Source organism: Magnolia sinica, chromosome 1 (assembly GCF_029962835.1).
Source record: "Magnolia sinica isolate HGM2019 chromosome 1, MsV1, whole genome shotgun sequence".
In the NCBI taxonomy this organism is placed as follows: domain Eukaryota; kingdom Viridiplantae; phylum Streptophyta; class Magnoliopsida; order Magnoliales; family Magnoliaceae; genus Magnolia; species Magnolia sinica.
In genome coordinates this window covers 130,977,061-130,995,187 of record NC_080573.1, presented here as the reverse complement: position 1 = coordinate 130,995,187, position 18,127 = coordinate 130,977,061, and the positions used below count along the sequence as shown (strand labels likewise).

The following is an 18,127-nucleotide window of genomic DNA, read 5'->3' as shown; positions in this document are numbered from 1 at the left end:
TGGTTACCTTATATCTTATGTGTGAAAATTTGACTACAACGTTGGGTGATGATTACCCTTTGAAATTCAATATTTATTAGTTATCCAATCATGGTGAAACGACTCATCATGAGAGAGGCCGGGTATTCTATTTTATTTTTATTTTTCCACTATCTAAATATGCTTTAAGAAAATTTAGGTAATCTGCAAGTTAGGGCCTTCTTGCAGGGATATATCTGGACATTATTGATATGTTATTAGGGCGGGATTGTTGCTCTTTTGTTGTAGGTCATGTTGCAATGATCCAAACCTATGAGTTAGGCCATCCAAGAAATTAAGACCTGTTAGATCATGAAACAACGGTTGGAGGATAAGGTCCATATACCAAGAAAACGAGTTCAATGATCAAATTGTTAAAATATTATAATCTAGGAGATTTTTTTTATTTTATTTTTTGGGTATTTTCCATACGTAGCAAAACCCATTGGATGAATGGTTTGGATTGTTGGACTATATCTCCTCCAAATGAGTTCCTCTCACTCTCTCTCTCCATGTATATAAAAGTAAGGGATAAGTGGGATGCTGGAGGCTGAGGTGACACTGATTGCATATAACACCCTACTACATGCACAATAAAACTAAAAGAGATACAGAAAACTCAGTCCATCTCGCATGGATCCAAGCTTGTATCATTCTTGACTCATTTCATATTGGGAAGAGTTGCAGGAAACTGTTGAAGAACACTCTCTTCTTATTTGTCAATCAATGATATCTGACAGTCAAGATAATTCACGTGAAACTTTTGCATCTTATATAAGTGAATTGTTATTTTCATGAAGTAAATAGCATTTCCTATCAATTTGTCCCCTAAACTGGATTTATTATGATTTTGAATTATTCGTCGCTACACTATTCCGGGGCCTAGCAGAATCGAAATAAAAGATCATTCAATCGGATTAACCCTTTCTTAATAACTAGATTAGTAGCATTATTGGTTGAGCACTGCCTCATTCTGAAAGAAGTTGTCAATCCAATCTCTACCAATGAAGAAACACAAAGTAAGAATATGCTTGGGATCCACATTAAAGTAAATATTTTTTCTACCATGAGTCCCATATTTGGCACATGTATTGTTGAAATTTGTGGTTTTTGAAAAAATAATTCAAAATTTCAAAATTTAAGAATTTAGCCACCAAAAATAGGAAAAGTACGGTGTGTGCTTTTGTCCCACATTGGAAATGATGGAAAAAGTTTTGGAGTTTATATATGAATGTGTGTGTAGTATTCTTACTTGGAGCTTTGTAGATTGAGACACTTGAGTTGCGGTGCGTGCTCGGATGATGGCGTGGGCAGTGTGGCTGTAGTAGCGTTAGTTGGCGCGCTTTGCACTTCCTCGTAACCTTACACAAACCGTCACGAGAAGGTGTGAATGGTCTAGTAGGAGCTTAGGTGCGACGGATCTAAAATGAACAAAGGTTTTATAGGCGACTGAGAACAGTTAGATCCTCCAAATAGCATCTCCTTCATAGAATACAATTAAAATACATCCATGGTTTGATTCTGCTAGACGATCTGCTACGTTGAATTGTTCCTAAGTGGACTCATCGTGATTGCTAAACGTCGGATCCAGACAAGCTTGTTTTATCCTGAAAGTAATTTGCCTGTAACCCATCAGCAACTAATAAGGAGGTGAATCACGCTTTAAGGCCAACATATAATTTTACAACACATTTTTTCTAACACATATATTATCCTTTTTAATTGGCTGCAAGGTACTTTGTAATGGTAAAGACCATGACTGTTATGGTCCTTGTACTAGTCATGCCACAGTCTCTTTCAAAAAATAATTAAATTTGAAGAACCTGTATTGGCCTTATGATGAATCGTGGTTGTTACGGTCTATATGGGGTGTAACAGACTATTATAAGGGCTGTAAGTTTCTTCGTGGGTCATTTTCTATGTAACACCCATTATGGCTCTTTTTTATTTTTATTGTTTTCACATGCACACAACCCCACACTCACACGGTGGTGCGATTTCACCACATATGGATACTCGAACCCTTGACCGGTGTTGAAACTCCTCAGATTCCACCACCCGGGCAAGAGTTAGGATTCATCCATTTTGGCTCTTTCGGTCTCCCAATGTGTAATGGTTGCCATCCTTAATTTTTTTTTTTCTTTTACGAGACGGCCTTCCATTGCACATCATGATTGGTGGATGTTAGCGTTTTTCATTGGTGGCACATCATCACCGGATAAGTACACGGGTTAGTATGATTGTGATTAGGCCTACTATTTTTTGGCTCATGAGATGACTTTTGAAATAAATGGGCCAAGTTGAGTGCTCCATTGAGATGGACCACAGGTTGAAAAACAAGCTGCAGATGCTCCCAACTGGCCGATTTGTTGCAATCAAATGAAGGGTTAAAAAGAAAAGGACCAGCCTTTGAAATCCAACAGGTGAAATCAGAAGGTTAAGATCATTTAATCAGTAAGATATGGACCATCTACAGTGGGACCCATTATTTGAAGTGGCCCCGACCGACATGCATAGATTGTCGGCCAAACATGCAATGCAATGCACCTTCTGTTACAGGATGATAGTCCTCTCCGGCCACTCCTTTCTCATTGTCTTACACGACATGGGCCATAGTCCGTGGCGAGTAGAGCCAAATTACAAAAGCGAACATTTGACCGGCCTCAGTCCATCGGAGACGGTTTGGCTACTCCCCCGGACACCAGCCAATGGCCGATGGTCGGTGCTCTGTGGGCCCCACCATGATGTACGTGTTTCATCCACGCTGTCCATATATTTTTAAAGATCATTTTAAGGTATGATACAAAAAATTAGGTATATCCGACCACATTACAGGAAACAGTGTTGAATGAGCGTCGAGCATTAAAAACATTTCGAGGGCCATAAAAGTTTTGGATCAAGCTGATTTTTGTTTTTTCCATTCATCTGGGCCTTTATTGCCTAATCAACATATTGGATGTCAAATAAACAATACAGTGGGCGTTATGAGGATTTTAATGATGGATATCCAATCACTATTGTTTTCATATGGTGTGGTCCACCTGAGATTTATATCCCCTCATTTTTTGGATAAGCATATAACATGATCTGTAAAAATGTATGAACGGAATGGATTAAATACATACATCATTATGGGGCCCACAGAGCACCGACCATCAGCCACGGGGCTGGTGGCAGGGGGAGTAGCCAATCCGTTTCCCAGTCCATCTCGACGGCCCAGAGTCTTCTCAGCACGACTGGGGAGTCGGGATGACAACCACTACTCGCGAGAGTAGTATTCCCGCTGTGCCAATTAGGAATATGTTTGCCAGATCTGTACCGTCACTCAGGTGTGACCCGAAGTTTCTCTTTCGAGCCATAAATCAGGCAGACGACAGTACTCATGCGTCCATTTGGATGACGAATGCTAACCGTCGATCACTTACACACCCTCCATTTGTTAACACACCCCCAAAATAAGATCACATTGATAGAAATAGGGATCTAATATTTGAGCCACGGATCATGCAAGGTGGGCCCCCCCATATGAACGTTCCGGATCTTGTCAAAATGCACCTTACTGGTACGTGCAGGGACAGTAATTATTTGATAATCCTACTCTCGCGAGTAGCGTCGTATTTCCATTCATTATAAATGTCCCCTAGTCTCTCATCTCCTTATCCCAATTAAAACTGCGATTTTCGACCCTTTACGCTTGAAACCCTAACCCTAGCCGCGCGCTACTCTCTCAAAAACCTAGCCGGCGATTTTTTCTCTTTTACTTGTCCTTTCTCTTTCTTGCAGACGCTCCAAAACTCTAGCCCTAAGTCTCCATCTCTCTGCCTTTCTGCTCAAGGATTCAAAGGCAAGTTATGAGAAAATCCTTCCAGATTCTCGTCCGTTTCCCCACTTTTTTCTTGATCTCTGTAGAGCTTTCGCTGATTTTCTTTCTCCTGTTTTCGAATTTGTGTATAGAACAATGGGAGAAGCGAGGGACAACGACGCCTACGAGGAAGAGCTTCTTGACTACGAAGAAGAAGAAGAGAAGGCCCCCGATTCTGTCGCGGCCAAAGGCGCTGGAGAATCTGCGAAGAAGTAAGTCTTCTTGGATTCCTTTCGTGGGCTTGATCTTTTCAGTTGGAAGAAATTTGAGTTTTTGCAAGATTAGGGTTTTCTCTGTTAAATTCATTTTTTGGATGGTATTTTTATGTATTAGTTCTATTTTTAGGTTATTTTCTTAGAAATTTAAATTTTGGTGGTGAAATGCACTTGGTTTAGTTGGTTTTGGAATTGGGGTTTGTTTGACTGTGCTTCATGTGCTGGGTTGCTGTGGTCAGAGTATTTTGAGAATAGGAACGCTGTTATGTACTTTTTTTAAAAACATATGTACATGCTATTGTATTACCAAAAGTAGAAATTTAGGTACATCTATCCAACAGGTAGATTTAAAACATCAGCTCCCTTCAGCAGTTTGAATTTTATCCTGTAAAAGTATATTGAAAATTGGCTCTTTTCTTCATAGCTAGATGGTTTTGTCGATCTGATGTTTCTTTTCCGATCTAAATGATTTTTATCGTCTTGTTAGGCTTGAATACCTATGAATGTAGGTGAATTTTGCCGTGAACTTGCAAAAGAAAAGGAAAAGAGTTGTGGGGTCTGGGCCTGCCAGCCCAACTGGTTGAAATCCAGGTGGAACTAATCCCAGGCCTGGCCAATGTTATCCCTTGCCTTGATTAGGGAGTGTTTCGCCTTTTGGTTCCTTTGTGTTATTTTTATCTAGTTCCTCAATTAATGGGAGTCCTAAACACTCGGCAGGAAGATACAATGATGGATCGGATAGCTTATGTTGGTCTAATGGTTTGGATTTGTTTTTGGGAGATTTGGCTCATTGATACTTTTGGGGTTTTGCCTGATTATATTTTGCTTTTCTTCCTTCTTTAAAAGAAAGTCCAACTATCTTTTATTTATTTTGTTTACTAGCCATCCATAACTGAGTTTGGAGAGTTCTATATGAGGCATTTCAATGTGCTATTCACATTGCTATGCTGAAAAACTAGTACCTCTGCATTAATTCGTCATTCTTAACCTTTTTTTGTCAAACTGGCTCCATTTCTCTTATCTTCTAAGGTCTAAGCAAATGACCGCTGCTTTGATGTTTTCCATGTTGAATTGACATTCTTTTATACCATCCGCATATTGATTATTTACTTGTTTTCCATTTTTCTTGTGCTGTAGGGGCTATGTCGGAATTCACAGTTCGGGATTCAGAGACTTCCTTTTAAAGCCAGAGCTGCTCCGAGCTATCGTTGATTCAGGATTTGAGCATCCTTCTGAAGGCAAATTCTTAACCAGTTTTGCCATTGAAGTTTCAAAGATAATTTACATTGCGTGCATCTTCTTATTCTATGAAAATTGCAGAACATCAAACTTTTCTGATGTGCTGAAAAGAGTGGGACAGAACAAGCATAAACTCTTGATATTGTCACAACACAAGTTCACGTTTAGGTTCTCCATCATTTTATCTTCCAATGGGGGACTTTCTCAGGGTGTTTTGATGCCTTCATTGTAGAATATATCCCTTCTAGTCTTCGACATCCATTTCAGCATCCTCCTAGACAGATTTGTTTCACATGACATATTCTGTTCTAAATAATTTAATTTTATAATTTACAGGTAATACATTACTTACACACTCCCTGGTTTTGGAGGAGAATTGGTTTGGTAAAGCTTTCCATTAAAGGATCCAGAAGGTCATTTTTTTCTTACTGAGGATTCCTTCGCTCCAATTTTGTTTGGTTCTCCACCAGTGCAACATGAGTGCATCCCTCAAGCTATCTTGGGGATGGATGTTATCTGCCAAGCAAAGTCCGGAATGGGGAAAACTGCTGTATTTGTTCTCTCAACCCTGCAGCAAATTGAGCCTGTTGCAGGGCAAGTTGCTGCACTTGTCTTATGCCATACAAGGGAGCTCGCTTACCAGGTTAGTCTTTTCAAAACCATTGTTCTATCTTCATTAGGCCACTGTTGATATCATGGAACATTTGAAATGCTAATGGCCACTCTTTTTGCTATTAGTTATTTAATTCCTAATTTGTGTTGGCAAATATCCATCTCCATTGCAGATCTGTCACGAGTTTGAGAGGTTCAGCACCTACTTACCCGATATTAAAGTTGCCGTATTCTATGGTGGTGTGAACATCAAAATTCACAAGGACTTGCTTAAGAATGAGTGCCCACATATCGTTGTTGGGACCCCTGGGAGGATACTGGCATTAGCAAGAGAAAAAGACCTTGCATTGAAGAATGTTAGGCATTTTATCCTTGACGAATGTGACAAAATGCTCGAGTCGCTTGGTATGCTTTTAATCATTGAAGTTGGCACGAACTTTTATCTGCAGTTATCGAAGGCTCGTGCTTATTGCATTCCCTTTTTTAAACAGTTTATTTTCTATTTGTTTGGTTGCAATCTTTTCATTCACTGGTTGTTCATGTTCTGTAGACATGCGGAGAGATGTGCAGGAGATATTTAAAATGACTCCTCATGATAAGCAAGTCATGATGTTTTCAGCGACACTAAGCAAGGAGATTCGTCCTGTCTGCAAGAAATTTATGCAAGATGTAATTACCTGTGGCCAGCATACCTCAAATTTACAAGTTGTCCTTTTTATACTGCCAGCATTCTACTGGAGATATATCCCAGAAAGTATCCATGGTGGCGTCAAAAGCAGTGCCATGCTTAACTGGCACTGTGCTCTCCTAAGTCTAATGATTTTTTTTTGTACTTGGGTGATTTTGTTCGGTAATTTTCCAGACCACAGTTATGCTATGAATCGGATCCCCATATGACCTTTAGCAGTTTGTAGATGACAACTTCGCTGGGTTGGGCATGTTATACATGGGCTCATGGTTCATCCATGCCATTCGAGCTTCTCGGGGTTGCCATTTTACTTCTTGTACCGTGAATGGGTTTGTAGTTCAAAGGCGTCATATGGAGTTCAGTGTCAATTGCCTAGGAATGGGATTGGGTTGGTTATAGTGGGATTTTACAGTGGTGAATAATGCAATTCTTGTAAGGAGGTGTAATGCCAGAATTTCAAATCAGAGGAAGTGGCATCTTGGGTTCTCAGAGACTCTGCATCATTCATTTGGTACTGGATTCAGTTAGCTTGTGGACAGGCTGCTAATCTGCTTTAATCTGACATTTTTCCCTTTCAGCCAATGGAAATATATGTGGATGATGAGGCCAAGCTGACCCTCCATGGTCTAGTACAGGTGCAATTAACATCTGGATGTATTTGATACAATTATCTGCATAATTTGTTTTTATACTTTTCTCGACTGATAAATTGTTGATTTGTGGCAGCACTACATCAAATTGAGCGAGTTGGAAAAAAACCGCAAGCTGAATGATCTCCTAGATGCTTTGGATTTCAATCAGGTTGTCATCTTTGTCAAAAGTGTAAGCAGGGCAGCTGAGCTGAACAAGTTGCTCGTGGAATGTAACTTCCCATCTATCTGCATCCACTCTGGAATGTCACAGGAGGAAAGGTTAGGAGCAGCATCTCCCCATACCCTTATTTTTGCAAGCACCTAGCTTTCGCAGCTTTGCTCCCAATTGATTTGATTTAAGCTTTTTCACTTCATTACCAGTTGCTAGTTTGTTCCACTTGTTTTTTCTTTATGCATTTTGATGCCCATGGAATTATGTTAAAATGGATTCGTTTCTTGTGGAATTAATCTGACACAATGACCTAACATGTAGTGCTTTGTGCTTATCGCCTTTCTTGAGATGATTATGCAAGGATTGAAAATTACTTATCGTGTACCGTATTTTCATCACTGAAACTGGGTTGTATTGCTCTGTATCAGCATGTCTCCCTGTTTTGGGTCCTTGTCAGCTTGATACATCCATATTTATCTACTACGGAAACCGGTTTTTATCGTGTAATGCATGATGCTTTGATCCTTGTGATTACCAAAGTACCCATGGTGATCTTGATAGCGTTTTTAAGTTCTCATATTTTGTCCACAACTTTGCATAAAATTGTGAAATTCCATGAATCGGGACACCTTTGTGGTTGTAGAATGCATTCACATAGTTTCTTCGGTTATATCTCTGCTTGTAGTTACATGCATGTGCATGCACACATTTATTTTTCTACTCATGGTGCAAGGGTATCTGAAAAATGCTATTTCATGGTTGGTTGGCATTTTTTGGCTCATGCAACCAGGACCCCTTCACGAGGGAATGACTAGAGGTTCCGGGTGGGCACCACCTGATCACACAAAGCCTCACTACTTCCCATGAGCGGAAGTAGTGTTCTTTTGGTTTCTTTTTGTTACATAACAAAATAAGATGAAAATCCTAAAATACCGTCGCACCTAGGCAGCTGAAGAATACTGTCAAGTAGGGAATCGGGATTTTTTCTTCCATTAAAAATGGATTTTTCTAAAAGCCTGATTCAAAATTGTCTCAGGGCTCGAGATTGAGTAGTTAGAGTTAAAGGGATAGATTTGAACCTGAAAGGGTTTTTGGTTGTGCTGTCTGATCTTTCAAATTTTGTCAAGTGCTCTAGAGAAGTGAATTTTCTGGTGGATGTTTTAGATAAGGGCATGTTTTCATTCAGAGAGAGTAATGTCATAATTAGTAACACATGACAATATGTTATTTGGCCTAGCTGGCCATAGACATGTTGTTGCTGACTAGTTGTTCCGTTCCTTGTTTGTCAAATATCTTGGAACATGGACATGATAGATTGTGGCACATTTGGAGAACTTAAAGATTAGTTAGTGGTGCATGTGCACGTGCACATTTGACATGTGCTACATTTTTAGTGCTTGAAGATTGATGGTGGAACATGTGCACATATAAGATGCGTGAATTGGATTGTTTGCACATATGGCACATTGGAACATGTCATGCATGTGTACGGATAAGTGTGTTCTTGATGTACACAGAAATTGTGGTATCATTGACAAGTAGTTCTACCTTTCCACTAGAGACATTCAATCCCATGGTCTAGAGGTCATGTGTCTATGACTATTTGTCCAAAAGTTCATTGGTTGGTTTGGTGAAATGTGGACATGTATGGTTGTTCTGATTACTTGTCATGACACAACTTTGCCAAATCTAAATAGCCCTGAAGTGCCCTCAAAACCTCGTCGCTCGATCTATTCTAACAAGTCCATTTTTAATGGATATTTGGTCCTTCCCTTTTAATGAGCTTCTTGCCACTAGTAAAAGGGTATTCCCATATTAGTATTATCCATGAAACTAGATTTGATCAGTAAGCACTTGTGTTTCTAGTTCTTCTAATATCCATGAGTAAGTACTCATGTTTATAATCCTTGTGAAATCCATGCCCAAATGTAGGCAATCCCCCATCGACCAACATTGTCTTATGCACATTGCATGTATTAGAGCTGTTTTGTCATGGCAAAATGGTGTTATTAAGTAGTAGTCATGGACAAAAGTACATGTTCATGGGTTTTCAACTCTGTGCGTGTGAACTTAGGAACTTGTAGGCAGGTAGTCATGGATATAATATTGTTTGACCATGAATTAGCCCTCTCTAGTAGAGGTGAAGTTACTTGTCAATGACACTTTTTATGGTTGTGTACATGAGCATCGCTTGTCCGTGCACATGTGCAACATGTTCCAATGCACCACGTGTGTGATCATCCAATTTCAACATGTGCATGTGTTCCGCAATCAATCTTCAAGCACTCAAAAAATGCGTCACATATGTTGATGTGCCACCAACTAATCTATAAGTTCCTTACATGTGCTATGATCTATCATATTCTTATTTTAGGGTGTTCGACAATCAGGGGATGAAACAACTAGTCAATAGCAGCATGTCCATGACCAGATGGCCTGATAGCATCTCGTGGACTGCTAGTCAATGACACAACTTTGCCCAAATCCAAATCTCACCAATGTGTCTGGTAGTGCATGTAATCATTTAGTGATTTAGAATTGCATAAATGATGCATTTTGCCACTGAAATATCATGGTCATGAATATGTAGGGTCTCTCTCTTTGAACAGAATCAGTAATGAATAGAAGTTTGCATGTACCCATAGGTGAACCTAGAAGGTAATTCCCCACGAGTAAGCAATGTCTGATACTTTAAATTGCATGTGCCTCTTAATGCATGTTTGGAACTTGTCTTGGTAGCTGAGAATCACATTCTTATTTTCTTTGCTGAGATTTCTTAAGCCCAAGCTCATGTGCGAGTCAGCTCCTTTACGTACCACCATTCGTGTCAATGTGCCACAAAGGTACAAGATCCAATCCATCCATCCATCATGAGGGCTGTATTTTGACGTCCTGGCCCAACAATCAGCTAGTTAAGTAATCAACTGGGTTTTCCATACCACCTACCTGTTTCTAATATCATGGTCCACCTTAGGATGGCCAGCCCATTTTTACGTCTACACTGTCATACCTGCCTGATATGCAGCTTAGATGTTGCATGAATTTGCCATGCTGGCGCATGGGGTGCTATGCGGATGGTATTGCCTGGCATGCATGTGTGGGCTTAGCAAACGTCTTATTTCTCTTCTTTTTTCCTTGGTAATATACCAAGGCAAATGCGTTGCATTTTGTCTGTTAATGCATGTATTCATTAAACAGTTCTAGAATGTGACCTTTCAATAAAAAACAGTTTTAGAACTGTGGCATAGTGATTTGATGCATGTATGGGAAGCTGAGACTCTGATGCCTTTTTGCAATTTCTTGGTTTTTGTAGTCATGGGTTGCTGCCTTTGATGTTGGGATATTCACTGGTTTTACTTGAATGTTGTATTGTTGGATATCACGGACAATAGCAGGCCTCAACATACATAATGATTGTGTTCCGTGTTTTTTGGACAACTAGGCGTTCAATGTTTTAATGGCTGGGTGGTTTTTTGGGCTTTTTGGGTCTTTCCCAATTCAGGGGAATGTAATAGGAACAATTCCATGTCAGTTGGTCTGTATTTGCTTGATTCTCTCTCTTTTGAGGGATGACTGCTCATCTTCCCCCTTTCCCTGTTCTTTCTTGAGTGGTGCTAATAAAATGATTGAGTTACCAATAAAAAGAAAACGCCTACAATGACAATTTATGTTTTATTTTTTCGATAAGCGTGGTTGACTTGTATTAAGAAATATCTGCAAAAAGGGAATAAAAATACAAACCCTGGCCAGGACCCCCCAACTTTCCATAGCCAAGCCATAGGAGCTGAAGTCATCACTCCCCTTGCTCTAAGCTCCACTGGCTATTGCATACACAACTAGGAAAAAAACTCTCCTGAACAATATTAGGATTTGAAATTGACAGCTTCGGTATTGCTCCAAAGAAATTTTGAATGTCTTTAATGTGCCTCATATGAGCCCCTACAGTTCTTGGACTCGCATTGGCATCTAGAAGAGATCTAGTCAGTCGTACATCTAGAAAGATATATCCATTAACTATTTCGTGTTGGCTTTAGTACTGTCTTATCCATTAACTATTTCGTGTTGGCTTTAGTACTGTTTTGCCAAACAATCGGAATGCCAAAATTATACATACTCCATATTCCTGCTCACCACCTCCTTAACCCGAGTATTGTAGGTCTTCTTCTAGTTATCTTTTGAGGTCCTTCAATTTTAATTGAAGTTCCCCTAACAAGAGAGCCATCTGTTGGCTTTGTTGCATGCAACTCACCCATCTTTGTCTGTTCTCCATCAATTTATTGGAATCTCTGAAGTGGGCAGTGCATGTCATTTTCCAGGTTGACGCGTTACAAGGGCTTCAAGGAGGGCCACAAAAGGATTCTTGTTGCAACGGATTTGGTTGGCAGGGGAATAGACATTGAGCGTGTCAACATTGTCATCAACTACGACATGCCAGATTCTGCTGACACCTACTTGCACAGGGTTGTTACCCAAGATTGGCTTTTACATTCTTTCCTTGATGGCTGGAGGTGCTTGGCATCTTCACTACTCTGGATTGTTCCACTGAAGTGCTGTTTTTCTCATTGCAGGTTGGCAGGGCTGGTCGGTTTGGTACCAAGGGACTTGCAATCACATTTGTTTCGTCTGCTTCAGATTCTGATGTTCTTAATCAGGTAAGTGGTATTATGGCCTACTTGTGAAAGTAGCCTATCTGAATCATATACCACGACTGTGCCATGTCACATGCACGAGATCTCTGAACTGTTCATCAGGTAGGTCCAACTCATGTTTCATGGCACTAACATCAGTCATGTCTTGTCAGTTGGTGGGGCTTGCGGATGTTGAATTGAGGTTACTAAAAGTTTTCCAAGCTGTCCATTTTTTTACTGTCCCACCTGATGACCAGACTGGCCAGGGCAAGGCACGGGTGGTTAAAAAATAAAGATGCATACGCTTCTGGCTTGAGGAGCCATTTCACTTCTCTAATCAGGTTTATGATACTCATTGCATGTGATTTGATTTGGATGCTTGCATTATATGTGAAGGTGCAAGAAAGGTTTGAGGTGGACATAAAGGAGCTTCCGGAGCAAATTGACACCTCTACATACAGTATGTCATTTGCAAACACCCATTGTACCCCTTTCGAGTTATTATTTTCTTCCTGCTACCATATACTTGAAATTCCGAGCTGTAAACAACCACTGCTGCTAATGTGTTATTGCAGTGCCATCATAATGCCTCGTTTCCCCCTAGCAGTCGGAGGTTCAATGTATTTAACCACGGTGTGGAAGAACTTAAAAGTCTATGCAAGTGCTTTATCTGGTTTTTAGTTGGGAAGAATGGTGGTACGGCAAACCTTTCGTGGAAGTTGGGAGATGGAATGCCATCGGACCATCTGCTTAAAGGAGGGGAGGTGGGAGAAAACATTTTTATAATCTCCGTTACCCGTGTTAGCTGAACATCTTGAAGTTTTTTCAGTTGCGAGCAGAGATGAGCTGGTAGATGTTGTTAACATGATTAATACTTAGAACTCCCCTTTCAGATCTCCCATTAGATATTTTTTTTTTTTCACTCGTTAAATTCATGTTACTCTTTCCTGCTTAAATTGCTGTTTTTGGGTGTTGTCAAAGCCTAATTATCCCATTAGCTGGTTCTGGCTGATGTCCTATTGCTAGCTTTCTCTGTGGGCCTTGTTATTTTTGGATGTCCAATCAGTGTGAACACATTATTGCCGCTGATGGTGGTTCAAGGTTCCTACTGTGCCACAGCTGGCGTGATCCAGTGCATGTGGTATGCGCTTTATGGCATTGGATTGGGTGTCTGGTTTGTTTATACTGTGGGATGCCCTCAAAAGTTCCATATGATATTATTTCTATCCCTGTGATATTATGATATTATTCCGACCTTGTTGATCATTTTAACGCATTTGTCCCAATCTTGAAGATTTCATAAGCAGGCATTAACAGCTATATATTTATTATCTGATGGATACTTTTAAACCTGTAGCGGTGTATGCAGATAAGGGAGAGTTGATTTTTTGGGCGAGTTAGTTGCTTTATGGTGAGCTAATAATCCCAGTCTCTGCTAAATCAAACTCCTGAAATAACAAATCAAAAGGTCAATTCTTTTCTCGTTGTTTTAGATATACGGGGTTCACAACATTGGTACACACTTTATTTCAATAAAAAGAAAAAGAAAAAAGATTAAATGGTTCAAACCTTCAACATACACGGTAAACTTAAAAGAGGGCGGGTATGACTGAAAACATGCATACAGCACGGGGCCGGTTTGATTTGAAATGCTCCTAACGTATAAGTGGCCTGCCGACCGTCTGATTGCAATTCCAAGGTTAGGGTTTCAGCCGGACATGGATTGGGTACTACTCCCTCCTGTCCCCAGCTTGGGGCTGGCAGGGGTTCTGAGGGGTCACCGTGGTGTATGGGTTTTATCCACAATGCACTGTTCATCCATTTTGCCATATCAGTTTAGGGTCAAAGCTAAAAAATATACGGATCCAAGGCTCGTGGACAGCACAGTTGGAATTAAACACCTACTGTTGAAAGTATCTCGGGGGCCACAAGTTTTTGGATCAAGCTGATATTTGTGTTTTCCCTTCATTCAGGGCTACGTGACCTTATGAACAAGTGATGGCAATGAGCCATCACGGTGGGCCAACATGGTGTCATTATCACCACTGCTTCCTAGGGTTTGGTCGGCTTGAGCCTTGGATCTGCATCATTTTATTTTGGATTATACCCAAAAAAATAAAAAATAAAAAATATAATTGACAAGGCATAATGCATGGACGGAGTGAATAAAACCCATACATCTTTGCGGCTGTCACTAGTGTCCAATATGCGTCCGTTTCAGCCACAGAAAAATTAGTAGTGAGTTTTCTCTACTTTGCGTGCACCACGCCTGTTACAAAGTCCATTTTTAAAACCCCTTTTCCTTTTTAAACCATTTTTTTCCTCACCATCTTCTCTGCCCAAGTATCATTTTTTCCTTCACAAAAGCCTGAAATGTCAGGCAGTAATGACTACGGAAAATAAAAGACAATAGTTTTACATCAGTGGCATACCATTCGAATACACCCAACCAACGACTGTGACATCTGCTATGTATAACATTCACTATTGAAATCCTTCGAAAACGGTGGCTCCGTATGGATACAACATACAGTAGAGTGCATTCATCTTAATATGCTTAACGCAGGCTATTTATTTTATACCCCTGAATGGCTGATCGCTATCTCTAGTTTTAAAGCGCTCCACTTGCTTGCCTTGCTTACTGCTACGCTCGCCTTACAAAGTGCTGCGCCTGGGCTTTCGCCTCACCAGGTAGCCCTTCGCTTTGCTTGTCTTGCGAATGCTATGTTTGGGCTTTTCGTCTCAACAGGAAGCCCTTCGCTTCTCTTAACTAGCTGCGAAGAATTATGGTTAGCCCTTAATTCCTCATGGAATGAAGAATAACGGCTGGGGTTGGTTGCATGTAGCTTGATGTTTCTGTTATCAGGAACCCAAGGTTCCTTGCAATAGTAGCCTTTCAGATCACGCCTTTCCTTATTAAAAGGTTCATTTCGCATCAGACTTTTCTATTATTTGTTTCCCAGGAACATGATTCCCTCCTTGACTTGAAAGGAATAGCTAACGCCCACCATTCACAAATTCAGGAGTTCAGTTCCTTATATCCTGCCTATTATTTAAATCCATAATTCACTTTCCTTATTTGTAGGAACTTCGCTTCACTGGGAAGCCCTTCACTCTCATTCCTCACATTGGATTGCTCACACTGCTCAACCCCCTTCATTTTTTGCTATATGGGGTGAACTGTAACTCAGTTTGCTCCCTCCTAATTACAACTAAATCAATGAGTTATTCAGAGATTCCTACCACGGGTACTCTCAAGTGGTGAGGCATGTGTTCTCAATTGGTGAGTTCTTATATTCCTTGCCTGAGAACTGTGCTCTCATTCCTATAGGGCGTCCTTAGCAGTTAGCACAGTGTTAGTCAACATACAAAGGAGATTTTATTTTATTCCATTTTATATATACCTACCCACTTAATCGCTTGAGCAGCTCACATCCCCTTGCTTTCTGCTTTTATTTCATACCTTTCCCCTTTGCCTTGTATTAGCTCTTTTGCTAGGGTGGTAACACCTTGCCTGCAGGCATGAAGGTAATTATGGAGTTTCCTTGTGTATAGGCCCATTGGACCCGAGGACTTCTCTTCCTATACTAGTCTTCTTGATCCAATTACATCCTATATACTCTTGGATGGTTGCAAGATGCATGGACCCAGGAATTTAGATTGAGCACCACCACTATTATGGAGATGGAACTTCTGACACAACGAAATAAGGATACACAACCCACTTCCTATAAATTATCATGAGCCTACAATAACTTTTCTGGTCACTCTACGATGACTCACCTCAAACTTGACAAAGGTACAACAAAGCTAGAAGTCAAGTGTATGGCTTCCCGTTGAGGTAAAGATCGAGTGCGGACCTCCCTTATTGCCATTGATGTCAATCGAAAAGCAAAGGATGTGAGGCCCTGTCGATTGAGGGAATAGCCGCCTCGACTAGTGAGGGGAATCACAAGCATACAACTTTGGGGTCTAAAATAAACGTGGCAAGGGATGTGGTAAGGGATACGAACTGCCTTGACGATTGAGGGGTTAGGTATAAATAAAATGGTATAAAATAAATCCTTTTCATAGGTTGACTGACACTGTGCTAAGAAAACCTTATAGGAGTAAGAGCACAATCCTTCGGTAAGGGTGTGATGCTTTGCCATTAAGAACACATGCCTCACCACTTAAAGAGTATCCGTTATAAATATCTCTGAATAACTCATTGATTTGGTTGTAACTAGGTGGGGGTGAACAAAGATATAGTTCACCCCCCATAGCAAAAAAACGTAGGGAGTTGAGCATAAGACAGAGTGAGTGAGCGACCCTAATGGTTGACCATGGTGGGGACCTTTGAGAAGGAAACCCACTATAGTGTCTCAATCTCACTTTCTCGAGATGGTATACTTTGCTGCATCCCGGAGTTCCATCGTAGGATGATTAGGATGTGAGACTGCAAGGCTGACCGCCTTCTCTAACTCTACTGGTTGTTCTTCTCCATTTCGAAGTTGATGTTGCTGGTACCTAAAAGGGCCAGGTATCCTTTGAAAGGGATAGCTTGATGGGTAGAAGTCGATGAATCGCTTCAAGGGATCGGCGAGCTCTACAACGAGTATGTAGTCCCTTGGTTTGAGATATATATATATATATATATATATATATATATATATATATATATATATATATTCCATCTTACCTAAAAAACCTATGGAGATAGGCTTCCACTGGAGGCCAAAATTGGTGGTCCTCAGTCCCTAATTCAAGTAGATGGGAGAAGAACAATTGGAAAGAGTTTTTAGCTTAGTTAGCTGCTCCATATGATTGGTTTTGTGTCATGACGCCGTTTGGCTGAGAGAAATGGAGGAAGCTGAAAAGCTTCATGTGTTTGCACTCCTGTCACAGTTGAATTAGTGTGGCAGCTATGTACCAGAAGGTGGTGGCCACGTCCTATTGTTAAGATTTTGAAAGTTTGGACTTAATTAAGCTGGCCCAGTGTGACAATACTTCTGCATTAATCACCCATGGTGAGAAGTCTCGAACACGATACCTCCCGATATAATACCACTTTGATGCAGGATAATTAACCACTTGCTCTAAAAGCTTGAACTTACAGAGTATGACGAATTAATTCATTTATCTCATAACCCAGGCTCCACATCTCATGAGTTAGGACCTCGGACGAACCCCCTCGTGGGCCCCACTTCGCATGAGTTCCGCTTCACATGAGCCACCCGCCTCACACGAGCCACCTATCTCGAGTGTGCCCTTCCATCCCATAGGCAGTTGTTTTTTGATGTCTTAAATCAATTTAGCAACAGGGCCTATCGATGCTATCGACAAAACATTCGATACCATTGAGCACTGTTTGATGTCATCAAACAACTGCTCGATCCCATTGAAGAAATTTAGAATTTCTCCAGTTGGTTGCTAGACTATTTGGGTACTTGTTCGATGCCATCGAGCTTAGTTTCAATGACATCGAAACTTGCGTTTGATGCCATCAAGACCATCGCAGTGCAATCGAGAAAATTCGATTTTCCATGTTTTATTTCTGGATTGTTTTGGTGTTATTTCGATGTCATCGACGGCCTGTCAATGGCATCGAAGGTGCCATTGAACGTATCATAGAGTTATGAAGACTTGAGTATCTGCGGGATTTGTTTTCAATTTCGATTGTGATTCTTCCTTAGGCTATATATAAGGGTGTAATTGGGATTTGGGTGTATCCAAGAGCTTTTCCAATTTGTTCTTAGGGTTTTAAGGGTGTAGCTTGGGGTGATTCGAGGTTGTTTAGATTAGGTATTCTCTAAACTCTTATAATTTTTACTTTTATATTGCTTATCTATCGCTTTGTGCCATAGTTTCTTCCCGAAAGGTTTTTCCATGTTAAAAATGGAGTGTTTGTACTTGATTTTGGATTACTTCAATTGATTCATCTCTGTGTGCTTTCGCAGTCCCCCAACATAAGTCACCCCACTAAAGCCCGGTGTGAAAATGCCCCTTGCATTAATAGAATGGGGAAAGGAATGCGTATCAGTGACTCAACCATACAACGATTGGTTTATGAAAGTCTTAT

The 18,127-nt window shown here is 40.5% G+C and overlaps 1 protein-coding gene across 2 annotated transcripts; it reads left to right on the top strand.

Moving 5' to 3' along the window:
- The first annotated feature begins 3,939 nt into the window (after positions 1-3,939).
- On the top strand, positions 3,940-13,022 carry LOC131217269 (DEAD-box ATP-dependent RNA helicase 15). 2 transcript variants are annotated; one of them, XR_009157245.1, is made up of 12 exons: positions 3,940-4,092; positions 5,233-5,333; positions 5,805-5,977; positions 6,120-6,351; positions 6,497-6,615; positions 7,213-7,269; positions 7,361-7,545; positions 11,755-11,899; positions 12,007-12,090; positions 12,463-12,526; positions 12,642-12,710; positions 12,758-13,022. XR_009157245.1 is itself a non-coding variant. In XM_058212160.1 (11 exons), exons 1-11 carry the CDS (start codon positions 3,977-3,979, stop codon positions 12,650-12,652), a joined length of 1,287 nt encoding a protein of 428 aa, XP_058068143.1. In that variant the 5' UTR covers positions 3,941-3,976; the 3' UTR covers positions 12,653-13,022. The 2 variants fall into 2 exon arrangements, 1 of the variants encoding a protein (XP_058068143.1); XM_058212160.1 differs by having other exon boundaries at positions 3,941-4,092; positions 12,642-13,022.
- Positions 13,023-18,127: the final 5,105 nt, after the last annotated feature.

Coding starts and splice junctions, on each gene's coding strand:
- LOC131217269 (XM_058212160.1), top strand. CDS start 3,977: ATGGGAGAAGCGAGGGACAACGACGCCTACGAGGAAGAGCTTCTTGAC. Junction 6,352..6,496: donor CAAAATGCTCGAGTCGCTTG/GTATGCTTTTAA, acceptor CATGTTCTGTAG/ACATGCGGAGAGATGTGCAG. Junction 7,270..7,360: donor CCCTCCATGGTCTAGTACAG/GTGCAATTAACA, acceptor GATTTGTGGCAG/CACTACATCAAATTGAGCGA.